Source organism: Pristis pectinata, chromosome 18, assembly GCF_009764475.1.
Source record: "Pristis pectinata isolate sPriPec2 chromosome 18, sPriPec2.1.pri, whole genome shotgun sequence".
NCBI lineage: Eukaryota > Metazoa > Chordata > Chondrichthyes > Rhinopristiformes > Pristidae > Pristis > Pristis pectinata.
The window spans coordinates 31,267,619-31,281,634 of record NC_067422.1 but is presented as its reverse complement, the minus strand read 5'-3'; the positions used below and the strand labels follow the sequence as shown (position 1 = coordinate 31,281,634).

Sequence of the window (14,016 nt, the reverse complement as noted above, 5' to 3'; positions counted from 1 at the left end):
TTCAATTACTACAGCAGTCACAATTATACATTGTTTTTGGTGCAGAATAGACTCGATGAACTCAATTACAACAATATCTACTTTGGTTGCTTCTTCAGGCCCTCCCTCTTTGTGTCTCTGTTTTCACATTGCCTTGCACCTTGGCTCCCCTTCTGAATTCTATGGCCACTGGAACTTTCTTCTTTCCTGCTGTTTTTTGTTTAAGTAACAAATTCACCTCTTCTGATTCTCCCTACCTGGATCATCCCCACCTGCTTTCAATTCTGCCCAGCCTCTCTTGCCAAACTCTGTATTGGGCTGACATTACTCATCCTGATCTCTAGTACTGCTTGTGTGGAGTTTGCATGTTCTCCCTGTGACTATATGGGTTTACCCTGAATACTCCAGTTTCCTCCTACATGCCAAAGGTCATTAGGGTAACTGGCCACTGCAGATTGCCCCAAGTGTGAAGGTGAGCAGTAGAATCTGGGGGAAGTTGATGGAAATGCAGGGAGATTAAAATGGGATCAGCATAGAATTCAGGTAAATGGTGTTTGACATTTGGCATAGATTCAGCAGATGGGTCTGTTTTCACGCTGTATAACTTGTTGCCTCTATTACCTCATCTTTGCAAGCGGCCAAGTCATTACTTTTTGCGACAAAGAGTCAGCAAACTCCCATATATCTCCAGCTCTATTCCCAGCAACAATATCGCCTTCCTCTCCTCACATATCACTGCGTTTCTGTTCTCTGTCCTCTCCCAGAACTTTGATGATATTGTTTGTCTTCAGGAGCACTTTCATTTGTCCAACTTGCAAGACAAATGGCTGAGTCCACCCGTACCCCTCGAGCTCACCAACGCATTTGCCCCATCCACTGCCTCCCATCTTTGCTATTTTCCCAGATCACTATCCTACTACTTCCCCAAGCAGCAACAACCCAAAAATTGTAGTCCCCTCAGAGTTGCAGCTCTCAAAGAAAGACAACAGGGCCAGAGTCAGTAACAAAACATCCTCCCTAACAGTGGTATCCAGTACAACAATGTATCAAAGGCATACCTCCCAGTACACTGATTTTTTAAGGAACACTGCTACTTAATATATACCTAATACACCACTGTGTATTTTCAGCATTTCCTATTTTATGAAAAAAATGATGTTGAAATTTATTTAATCAAATACTTTCATCTCTGAGATTATGAACTGCTTAAGTGACGCATTGAAATTATAAACAAGTCACATTATAGAATTATACATTAACTTTGTATTTGTAAATAAATGTAAATAAATGGTAAAACATTTGCATTATAAATTTGGGTCTACAGAAGCACCTAACTCTCTTCAGAGACGTCAATTACTCCCATTGGCAGAATTAATGTTTTATTTATATGAATAAAAATAACACTACCCATCAGCTACTTAATTATGTAATCATGTGTGGCTTGAATGGGATATTTATGTCTTTTGGATATATACTTCTTCAATCTCCACAATAGTGGAGTAGAGGAAATACTCAACAAGGCAAATTCAGACACAAATCATTGCAGAGCTTTATTTTACAGCATGTGAACATATTTGGGAAAAAAATAACAAACTCCCCATGCTATTCCACTTTGTTGGATTGCCTTACTCATACTTTCAGAATCATCCAATTTTTTGAAGTGCTAACCCCCTATATTTTGGCCTTAAGCCCAGGAACTTCACTTTCTTGTGGTCCACCGTTTTTGTTTCCAGTGTCACTTCTCAAAGAGGAAAGTCTGTGCCCAAGAGCAGGTTCCAGGAGCCTGACTTTGCACTGATCTGCAAATGACTGAAGATGTTGCATTCATTATAGGTGTTAATGATTACTGAGCGTTTTAAACTTTCTTTCCAGAGGACATGGTTTCTAACACCTCATCTGGATCCTAATCCACGTTTCCCATCCCTATGCTTCTCTAACAGTTATGTGTGCCTTTAGCCATATTAACAGAAAATTCAAAACAAATAGTTTGTTACTCAAAGACAGTCCATTTATAAGGAGAATTACTTTAGAGTGGAAAAAGTAAATGGATTTGATTGGGATAATTAGAGGAAGATCCCAATACCTACTTGCATCATATATGCAATCTAAAAGAATATCTTAATTAAGCTGCTACATAAATGAGCAGAATATTGTCCCCCCCCCCCCCCCCACCCCACTCTGGCTCATGTTGTAAACCAGTTAGGCAGCCACCAAATCTTACAAATGAACGGACAAATTAAACCACCTGGATCCTTTCTGAGCATTATGCTGTTCCAGGTTAAATTTTGCTTGTGTGGTCTCCACATATTTTTTCGTTCATCCCCCGTTTATTATTTTTAAATTTCTCAACATATTCTGAAATATTCTGCTGGTTATCCCTTAAGATTCTGACACATGCTGATGTACAGTTAGATCTCCCAATACCTCACATAGCTTGCTCTCTGAATCCTGACAGTGAGCATCAACAGTGTATTCCAGTATGGAGCACAACACAACACATTGACTAAGGGGCACATGTGTATTTTCTAGCAGAAATCATCAGATGTTGATAAAAGCTGGGTTATCTGGCTTATTTCTGTCTGGTCAGTTCAGCAGCACCTGCCAATGCCTTGCCTGAGATAAGCTAACAAATTCAGATCAAAACAAGATAACCTAAAACTGCCTAAAAAAGGATACATTTTCCCCAAACTTAAATGAGTGATATGGTGGCTACAGGGTGAATGGGGTGAAGATTCACCAGGCTGGTTTCGGGATGGCAGGTCTATCATACGAACAAAGAGGAAGTATGCTAGGCTTCAGTTCTCAATAGGTAAGGAAACTGAAAAGAGACCTCACTGAATCTTAATTTCTTTTAAAGATTGTTTGACTGAGTAGATATGGGGAGGACGTTATTCCTCTCCAAGGTGAAGGCAGGCAGAAACTGCCACCTATGATGTGGGACATAGCATTTGATAGGTTGAGGAAAAGGCTATTTGAAGACCAAGACGTCAGACCTGGGCAGCAATGATCCTTGACCTCCCATAAGCTTCTGAAACCTGGACCACCTACAGGAGGCAACTCAAGTCACTGGAAAAATACCACCAACCCCGTCTTCACAAAATCCTCCAGATTCACTGGAAGGATAAGTGAACCCATGTCAGGCCTTAGTTACATTGGTTCAGTCACATCCTTTACATGCCCAAACCAAACTCTGAAAACAAACTCTTGTTTGAGTTCTGTTATGGAAGGAGAAAACCAGGTAGATGGGCAAAGATTCAAGGTTGCGCCCAAAGCTTGCAACATCCTCTCTGACATCAGGAACCTCTGACCCATGGCAGCTCAAGTGGAGAAGGAACATCCAGGATGATGTTGAGAACCTTGAGGACATGCATCAGAAGTATACAGAAGCCCTCCTTAAGTGGGGGAAAGAGAGCACCAACTCACAAACTATCCACCCACATAGAGTCAGAGTTATACAGCATGGAAACATTTGGTTGGCCCAACTGATCCATGCCAACCAAAATGTCCCATCCTAGCTAGTCCCATTTGCCAGTGTTTAGCCCATGACCTTCCTTCCAAGCCTTTCCAATCCATGTACCTGTCCCAATGCCCCACCAGCCACCAGTCACCTTCTGCGCACTTGTGAAAGAGTCTGCCTTTCCCACATTAGCTGCAGAACCCACGGCCTAAGAAAGTGAAGATTGTACACACACTGAGGAAAAGAAAAGCAGACAATCCTTTCCAATGATATGTGCACCACATGACTTGCACATAACCCCTTCACAGAGGAATTGTGAATTAATGTAATTGGTGATTCTAAAAAAATGAGAAAAGCTGCTTTCACTTACTTGCCTATCAACAGATAGCCATCTAAATGGCTCTATTGCAGTATTCACCACCCAGTGTTCCATATACTTAGCATGCAAGGTCATAACCAGTGTCATGTTTAATCTCAGCACTTCTTTTATAATGCAGAATAATAGATTGTGATTTGAGGTGAGTCAAGAATCTAATGATGCATAACAATGCTTCAGCACTGATTAGACAAAGATTAACGCCATCTGGCCTTTGAGACGAGAAAGGCTTCTCGTCAAGGAGGATATTTACAGTTTAGAAACTGGTTTCCTTGGATGACAACAATGCACATCTGGGTGACAAAGCAACAATAACATAGGCCCCAATTTACTTAGAAGTGGATGAGCTTAATAACTGATTTGAAATGTACAGGTGATTAGGCAATAGGTGGAGGCTGTTACCCTAGAGAGCACTAGATCACAGTATGGCTGTTGAAATTTGGGATTGGGGGGGAGCATGTGTGAGGGGAGGGTCATAGGACAACAAGCTTTCAGGGTAAGGCCGCGATGCAAATGAAGGGGGGCAGCCAGAGGATGGCCTCACCCTGAGGGAAAGCCAGCGGCCGATGGCTGGAGAGTCGGGGGAAGAACTCATGGGTGGGGGAAGGGAAAGAGCCATGAGAGCGAGAGAAGGGGCTGGAGAGGCAGAGGAAGCTGATAACGGGGGGGGGGGGGGGGGGGGGGGGGGAGGGGGAGAGGGACAGAGGAAATGAGGGAGGAGGAGGGCTGGTGTGCAAGGGGATGGAGGAAGACAGAAGGGAAAGAACATGTGTGTTTGTTCCTGTCTGTGTGTGAGCATTATTAAAGTGTACACATTTAGCTAAAGTGTGTGTGTGTGATTTTGCAGCATAGTCTCATCTCCAATCATCTAAGACTTCCATGCCAACAGAACAAGACCTTGCTCTGCCAAGACCAGCTTGTAGCTGGAGTTCAATTGCCTCCCCACATTAAAAGATTTAAAGCACATGCATCTTCCATGTTTCCATTAATGTAAAGGATTGTCTCCAAAGAGAAGGTGCACTGCCAACAACAACAGTATAACACTTCCAAGACAAAGTGCTTCTCAGGAGAGGTGTGGGACGTGGAAAAGATTCTGGGTTGCTTTAACAGGTGAATTGGGTCAGATCAGCTGTGCTGTGGTTGGTCACACGATTATCAAATTCTGACAGAGGCTGACCTGCAGCAAGCTTCTCCAGACAATGGAGAAAATACTGACATTACTGCCAAAGCTATGCATTCATTATTTATGGCAAAAATGACCCATGGCTTTAAAGCAGTTATGTAATAAATACTGTTCAATCATTTAGTATTTCACAGGATGAAACAATATAAAGAATAACCTAGTAAACCATTCTTAAACTAGTCAACAGACTAGTTTGCCAACTCATATCATTTGCAGCAACTTTTATGTTAGGAGAACATTGTCTGGAGAAAAACACTACGATGCTGGAGGAACTCAGCAAACCAGGCAGCATCCGTGGAGAAAAGCAGGCGGACAATGTTTCGGGTCAGGACCCTTCTTCAGGACTCCACAGATGCTGCGTGGCCTGCTGAGTTCTTCCAGCATCATCATGTTTTTCATCTAGATTCCAGCATCTGCAGTCCTTTGTTTCTCATGACCTGGAGAAAACCAGCTCAGAATCAAATAATGATGTAAAAATATATTAATATTTTGGTGTTTAACTTTAATTGCCTCCCAGTTTAGATAATATTTAAATGCAATTTCTCCTCAAAAGATTAAATGCATGAAGCAGAATCTATAATTGATGGATTAAGTGTGATCTGTGGAAAGGGCAGTCTTGATGTTCATATCGTGTTTCTATATTTTATGGCTTTGTATTATCAGGTCAATAAATGTATGGTTGTTAATTGTGAACCAGCAAAAATGCAGATACATCATTATATTAATTTTCATACCAAGCCAATATATTTCTCAAATATCCAACAATTAAACCTTGTTAGCTATTTTCTGGACAGGAAAAAAAAGACGGTAAGTGATATGAAACTAAGGAAAAGGAGCAGGAGAAGATTAATTGAATCTTGGGCCTCCTATGCCATTCAATAAGATCATGGCTGCTCTGATCTTGGTTTCAGATTCACCTTCCAACCTGTTTCCAATAACTCTGGATTCCTCTCTAGATCAAGCTGCGTCTATCTCGGCCTTGAATATATTCCACTCCACTCTGGGTGGGAGAAATACACAGATTCACCACTCTCTGAAAGGGGAAATTCCTCCTTATCTCTACTGTAAATGGGCAATCTTTTATTCTAAAACCAGACACTGAGGTTCAGATTCCTCCACGAAGGGAAAAATCACATCAGATCCTACACATTTCAGTAAAATCACCTTTTATTCTTCTAAATTTCAATGAATGTGAGTCCACTTTGATAACGTTTTCCTTATACAATAATCCATTCATCCCAACAATCAAACTAATAAACTTTCTCCGAACTACCTGGAAGTATATCCCCCCTTAAGGAGTCCAAAATGGTATGTGCACTTCATGTGTGATCTTACCAATATCTCATAGTTTTTTTACTCCATCCCTTTTGCAATACAAGCCAATGTTCTATTGGCCTTCATTACTTGCAGTACCTGAATGCTATCTATGTTCTTTATACAAGGACACTCAGATCCTTCTGCAGTGCAGTATTCTGTAGTCTCTCTATTTAAATAATATTATATTTTTCTCTTCTTCCTACTAAAATAACCTTGAACGTCCCCATAATACACTTCATCTGACAAATTGCTGTCCACTCACTTAACCTATCTATATCCCCTTGCAGGTTCTTTGTGAATCTGGCTTATTCTTGTATCTTCAGCAAATATGACTACAATACACTTGGTTTCTTCATAGATTATAACAGTTGAGACCCCAGCACTGAACACTTGGCACCTCACTAGTTACATCTTGCCAACCTGAAAAGGATCCATTTATCTCAACACTCAGCTAACCAATCCTCCACCTGTGATTATAAGAAATTTGAAAAATAAGTAAATGATAAATTGCTGTAAGAAGAAATGGTTTAAATTAATCTCATATCAACCAATTTATTGAATTCATGGTAGCAGAATCAGTGGTAGCAAAATTAAGTCAAAATAACTTGACACATTATGTTGTGAACCCTTGCTTGGGTCAAAAATTGTTTCTTCCAAATTATCTGCAGCATATAAATGGTGCGAAAGTAATAAATCACAGAAGCAATAAGTCCATAATCAGTTTAAATGAGATCTAGGTATTGACAAAGACAGAGATGCAATAATGCATTTGATGTAAAAGAGTTGGTGCATCCTGTTTGCTATGTCAATCCAGAATAACCAAAGAAGGTAAATTGAGAGAGAAGTACAACAAGCAGCCAGTACTTACTGGAAATTTAATTTTCAACATTACATTTTCAATGTCATACTATTGAAAACCAGTTTTTTCCAGATTGAATCACTATAACGACTACCATCATATCATTTTGTGCCACTTGAAAATACAACCAAGCATTTCTTATTGCGAGTCATCTTTGCAACCTCAACCTCATTTCCATGTCAGGAACATGGATTGATCTCATTCTGCATGTAGCACTCCTTTTGGAGCGCTGCAGGAAAACTTGGAACATCCTTAAACCACGTGTTGTTGGCCTTACTTGTGCAAAGCCAAACTGGGAGATCTTCCAGGCGAGTAAAATACATGCATGAATTCTTGTTAATCCCTTCATGCACAGTACTGCAAAGATATTCCCCACTGCTGCAGTAACCTTTGGCTTTGGGTGCTGCACAGCTCCTCAGTATGAATCCCTTTTACACTACAGTTCACAGCTGCTAATGTGCTGCCATCCCTGAATGAGTTTCGCTCCCTATGCTCCATCCCAATTCCTGGTGTACAATGTCAATCCCTCTCCGCAATATCTGATGAGGAATGCCTGTCCATCACATAATCCCTGACAGAGAATGCCAATCCTTCCTCCCAATCCCCAATGCAGAATACTGGTCCTTCCCCCAATCCCTGATATGGAATGCCAGTCCCTCCATCAATTCTGATGCAGAATTCTGGTCCTTATCTTAAATCCGACGCAGGATGTCAATCCTTCCCCCAATCCCTAATGCAGGATGCCAATCCTTCCCCCCAATCCCAACCATAAAACCGCTAATCCCCCTCTCACACCCCAGCTCAGTGTGGTCTGAAGATGAGTCATGTCTATTCTGTATCGGCTGAGGTCTTGGTCCTTCATCTCAACTGGAATTTCATATGTTGGCCAGTGGCCAAAATATTTGAGTGTTCTCAACTTTCCAAGCAATTATTCTGCCCTTTAGTGTTAGTGGCCAACGATATACTTCCACCTTTAAAACGGTGTTTTTAAAATTGACTTTGACAATCTCAATTTTCTAGTTATTAAGATATCTAGGTCAGAAAAAGGAAGTTGGACTTGACAGTGGGCAGTCATGGAATTAAAAACTCCAAGATACAACCAGAGTTGGTCACCATAGCAACAGTCCAATACTGATGTAGGATAGACAATTTTTAACCAGTAGAGTTAATGGTGTGTATTCCACACCCTTAACCACTGCTTTCCGGTAGAAATCCCTTCAAATCCTGAAATACAATGGATTAGGCAATCCATGTTTTGTGTCTGCTGCAAACTTATTTTTATGATAATATTTTCGAAAGATAAAAATCTTGCCCAACCAACCACCAGGAGAACAGAAGAGACCTTCTAACTTCTACGAAATGCAAATTAGGTTTCAATCTAATCTGTCGTTTTTCGATGAATGGCTAACCTTATTTTAGGTTTAAATATTAATGAGTGGTTTGCATTTTTAAAAGAAGCGATGTGGGGAATCCGGTCAATAACTGCAGTAGGTTTATCTTAAAATTAACACATATTAAAATATTACAATTTCCCACCTAAACCCTCAGGAACTAATCCAAAATATCAACATGACGAAGACATAAAACATGGAATCTAACTACGGGGAGGGGAGGGGGTGAATCTCCAGTGGACCTTCTTTCTCCAGTGAAAACAAAAGCATTCAAAACACTGAGAAAGCAACACACACGCACAAAATGCTGGAGGAACTTAAGCGGGCCAGGCAGCATCTATGGAGGGAAACTGAACAGTCGACGTTTCGGGTCAGGACTGGCACTGATGAGGAGTCTCGACCCCCAAACGTCGACTGTTCAATTTCCCTCCATAGATGCTGCCTGACCCGCTGAGTTCCTCCAGCATTTTGTGTGCGTTGCTCCAGATTCCAGCGTCTGCCCAATCTCTTGGGTCCCCAAAACATTGAGAAGTTGTCTAACCCCCTTTGACACCCCGAGCCCCGATCAAGCACGGCTGAGGATGGAGGTCACTCGTCCTGGGGATGAAGCCGGCTGCCCAGGCAGAAGGCATTTCCCAATTCCTCCAAGTGTTTGCTTACGCGCGTTGCCCTCTAGCGGAATGTTAAACCCGGGCGCCGAACCCCCACCGGTGACTCAACTCAGAGACAATCACGGAACAATTCCAGAACAGGCTGCAAGTCTGTAAATCAACTCAATCCCCAACTCCACCCTCATAAACCGTGACAACTTCCTCTCCTCAGACCCACTGTGCAAACTTTAAATAACGATCTTCTAACAAAATTGCCCAATATCAGAATGTCCGGACTGTTGAACCGATTTTCCTTTCGCGTTTGTATAAAAGTGGAGTTAAACCCGACCGATGCTAATTCTTGATTTATCGCAAACTCAAACCACCTCGCTCAAGTCCCCTAATTACATTAAGTAGCGCTCGAATTTCCTGTGGCCAGCTCTTGTCACATCTGGCCAGCCTGAAACTTCAATCACGGGACCCATCCGTTGTTTGCAGCGTTTAACCACACGAAGCAGAGCCAGTCGCCGGAGCCGGCAAGGGCAGAGGCAATTTCTGCCGGGCTTACCTCTAAAATCTCCACGTAACTGGCAGGGAACCATCCCCTCGCACCATCCTTTTCACCTTCCCACCATCCACCGTTCAGCACCTGTACGACCTTGATAATCTCCCCAGCCTCGAACTTCAGCCCGTGTTGATGCTGGTCCCCGGAAAACGCGTACAAAGTTTTGCACAGAACTACAGCCATTGCAAACCCCTCGACTTTTCTCTCCCCTTTTTCTTCGCTTGCAACCAGTAAAAGCTGAAGTGGAAAACGCTTGAAGCGGGTTTCTGCTTCCCTCCTCCTCTTCCCCGAGGTGGATCTGATGCTACAGACGGGACTCCCTCATTGTTTGTTCTATCTGTGACTCAGTGTTTAGCTCATGACGAAACGGGACGGATAAGACTCAGGGCGGGCGATAGAGAGAGAGAGAGAAAGTACCGCCGCTCTGATGTTCTCTCGTTATATTCCAGCGCCCAGTTGCCTGGCTCGTATCGCAGGCCGTTGCAGTTCTGAATGGTGGCGCTTTGACGGGAAGGAAACGAAGTGATCGCTCAGCCTATGTGATTAATTCGAATGCGTTCCCTGATGGGGGTCGCGGCGTGCCATCGTTTTATATAAACAATGCAACAGCACAAGTCACACTTCGGGGCGAATCACATTTACCAGGAGGAGCAGTTCCACTGTTTGGGGTTTCATGTTTTAAGATTAAAGTTTATTATTGACTTCCCCGTGTTTTATTTTGATAAATAGTACCTTCATATTTAATAACAGTTACTTTAGTTTCATCAATACGTTCATTCAAACTGGGCAGCGATAGTTGTAACTTTTGTTCACAAAATGGGAGATAAATCCTTTCCTTTATCATAAACAATTCCAGTTCTATTCACTTTAATAGCCTCCTTCAGTGAGTGAAATTCGTGGTCTATGCTCGCGGAAAACCGCTGCTCAAAAGGAGATGTTTTCCCTTCCCTATTGCCACACCCATTTTTAACAAGTTCTGTGCAAGAGTCTTGTTTTGCTGGCAGAACAGTCACATTTTCACAACCACGCTTCCAGCCGTTTTACCAATCTCCTGATAATCACGTTTCCGTAATCCGGTTTTCCTGTGAAGCGATTTTGCCGGTGGCGCACTCAGGATGAAGTGCAGTTAGCGCCCCTGCTGTATGGCGACCAATAAGCAACATCCCTGTTTATGATCTGAGGGAATTCAGGATTTTGCCCGTGTAACAGGATGGTATTTCTAAATTTAGTGTCTTTCCTCTCTGAATTCCAATGACCCTGGAGGTCAAGAAACTTGTTTTTCCTTCCTTGACCTTTTTGCCTTTTTTTTGGTGTAATGTTTGAAGTTACAAACAAAATCTAACCCTCAACAACATTACTGCTGTTTAAAAGGGTCATGATCAAAAGCTGACTTTCATTCATACTCTTTCCCTTATGTCTCTTAAAATAAGGGTTCATTCTACTAAATGGATCCATGTGCATTGGTAGCTATTTTCCATGTCAAACTGGAGTAAATTGGCAGACTATTAAATATCAGGACTATCATAAATAAGCCTCTTCCAGCTCTTATCTAATGTGTGAATATATGTGCTTTCAGCAAGGGACAGGGCACAAGCTATCAGAAGAACCAATCTCCCTCTAGCCTTAGAGTACTGAGCTCAAAGGATTACATTTTGAAATGTACTTTGCAATCATGTATAGCAGCTAATTTGCACATATCATAATCCCATATAACTAACCAGATAAACTGTTTTTGCAGGGTATTGGTTGAATTATCATCAACCAAAAGAGACGTTCCTTTTCTTTGAGCAGAGAATGACATAAATTCGGTGCAGAACCAAGCCATTTGACCCCAGTGAACCGCTGTGTGCTTGTTCTCCACGTCAGCCTCCTACCACTCACCTTCATCCAACCATACAGGCACAGCCTCCTTTCTCCTGCACTTGTTTATCATGTTTCCCCTTATGCTTTGCTTTCTTCTTCTGATCAGTAGAAACACTGCAGGCCAACTGATTTCCTGCAAGATCAACTGTCAAACAATTCCAGACAGGAAGCTGGTGATGGTACTTAAATTGGTTTCATGAAGACATGGAATTTGCAGCATAGAAATAAACCATTTGTTCCATTAAACTGGGATTCATTCTGCACTCAAACCTCCTATTCTAATTAACTCATTGCATCTTCTCACTTGTAGATGGATCAATTTCAGCTTAAATACATCAATACTTGATACTACAGCCACTCCACATACCTACAAGATACACATTCCTTCCAGGCAGAAAATATAGACCTAATAAATCATTTAAAGGGCTGATTGAGATTTATGCAGTCTTATTCTGCCTTCATCTACTTTCCTGTTGAATCAAATCATGATTTTAAATATCTGTATATTGGGTTTCTTGTCTTCTCTTTTCCAGAATAAAAAGCCCCAGCTTGCTCAGTCTTTCCTGAGAGATGTATCCCTCTCCTAATCCCTATTCTGTCAACTGTTAAACCATTCTCACTTGCTTCTGTGTTTTAATCTGCTTTATAACTACATGAAATATTATGTAATAACAAGAGTCAACAATTTTTTTTCTAAAAATATCAGGATTTCAATTGACAAATATACATATGGTTGTCATTAAACCTTCCTTCCCATCCTTTCAGCATGTATTTTAAGAAAAATTAATGCTATTTAAAGAATATGTTTTCCATATTTCAAAGGTTAATGATTGTGCACCATAAAATTAGTAATGCCTACAGCAAAATTACTGGAGAGTGTAATGGAATCTTTTGCATTCAGATAGTGCTCTTTTTTGACATATCATCCAGGAGACAGCATCACTGTGAACGCAACACTCCTGTGTCGATCTCAGAGTCACCCTGAGGCTGTGAGAAGTGGTATTTAAATACAAGTTTTCCCTTTAGTTGAATGAATTGTGTAAAAATTCTAGGTCTTGTAGATCATATTAATTATTACATGGGATGGCTCTGGAAAAAATATAATACTAATTCTGAATAAAATTCTATACACCTGGACTAGTTAAGCTGAAATGAGTATGCTTCCCTCACTGAAATTAATAGGAAGAAACAACTGCTGGAAAAATGACAAACTTTTTCATCTGATTTTAGTCAGCAATTTTAAATATTTTTGATTGTTTTTATGTGTTTTTAATGTTTTAAATTTTAAAACATTTTAATCATTTTCTTCTTTTTTTCCTCTGATACCCTAATGCTTGTGAATGTCAAAGCCTGGCAGTGTGTTATGCTGCATAGTTCCACACCATTATAACTGGGATCCAGCCACCCAGCAGCAGACTGTGCCTGGGAACAAGCTGGAAAAATAATGTGGCCTGAGGGGCAGGTGGACGGTAATCTTGGGGCAATGGAAGATCAGCCCCATTAGGTGAGATTCATGGCTAAAATAATTACTTGCTTTCCATTTAAACTATTAGCTGTATCAACATTGGCCATCAATTTTTATGAACAGGTCCTGGTACAAATAAGAATAAGGAAAAATGTAATACAGAAGATTTTACAACCGTAACTTAATCTCCTCCTCACATTGCCACACTTTCCACTCAGCCTTCATAAACCAGAAGACACATTCAACTGGAAACTCCATTCTCTATCATTTATTTTTGCTTAATCTTCAACCTTGTTTGTTACTGATGTTCCTATCTGTGCAAGGTGCTGCTGCCTTAAAACTGCTTAATTGCAGTAAAAAAAATGCCCTTTTAAAACAAGGTTAAATATAGCTCATGTGCTCCTCACTGGAAGTCTGTGTGGTAGGATAGCACATGGCTGCCACGTGACAGTAACAACACTGACCCCTCTGGTCAGAGGACAGCATTACTCCTTGGATCGGAAGTGACACCACTGTCAATTAACGTGTGGCTCCACCCCACCCATCAGGTGTGGGCGTAGGGATTGGTCCTGGAGAACACCTTTGTTCCTGAACCTGCCTGACCATTGGCCTGTATAAATCACCTAGCCAGGCTCCACCCAGCACTATAAAAGAGTGTTGCACTGCCCTAACCCTTCCTCTTTTGATTGCCTCAGGAGTAGTGAAACCATGTTGTAGAGACCACTGGTAAGAGTATGCACCACCATGTGGTTTGGGAGCATCTTAGTCAGATTCCAGGGAGTGTTAGAGCTAATGCTTGTCTAGGTCAAGGTATTCAGGCATTGAAGTATTTATCCCTTGATAAGCTGTACCTTGTTTATTGTGTGTGTATGTATCTCATCCTCGTTGCAATTCCCCCTCGTGTTTGCAGTCTCCTGTGTGTGTGTTTGCGTGAGTGTGCAACTGTTCCCATTCATTTTGTCCCTGTGTTT

At 41.4% G+C, this 14,016-nt stretch overlaps 1 protein-coding gene across 1 annotated transcript in view; it reads right to left on the bottom strand.

Moving 5' to 3' along the window:
* The window catches only part of gas7b (growth arrest-specific 7b), a 365,251-nt gene extending 354,890 nt beyond the window's left edge, over positions 1–10,361 (bottom strand). Inside the window, exon 1 of the mRNA XM_052032627.1 lies at positions 9,721–10,361. Coding sequence (XP_051888587.1) covers positions 9,721–9,900 — 180 coding nt within the window. The 5' untranslated portion in view covers positions 9,901–10,361. The remainder of the gene's footprint in view (positions 1–9,720) is intronic.
* Positions 10,362–14,016: the final 3,655 nt, after the last annotated feature.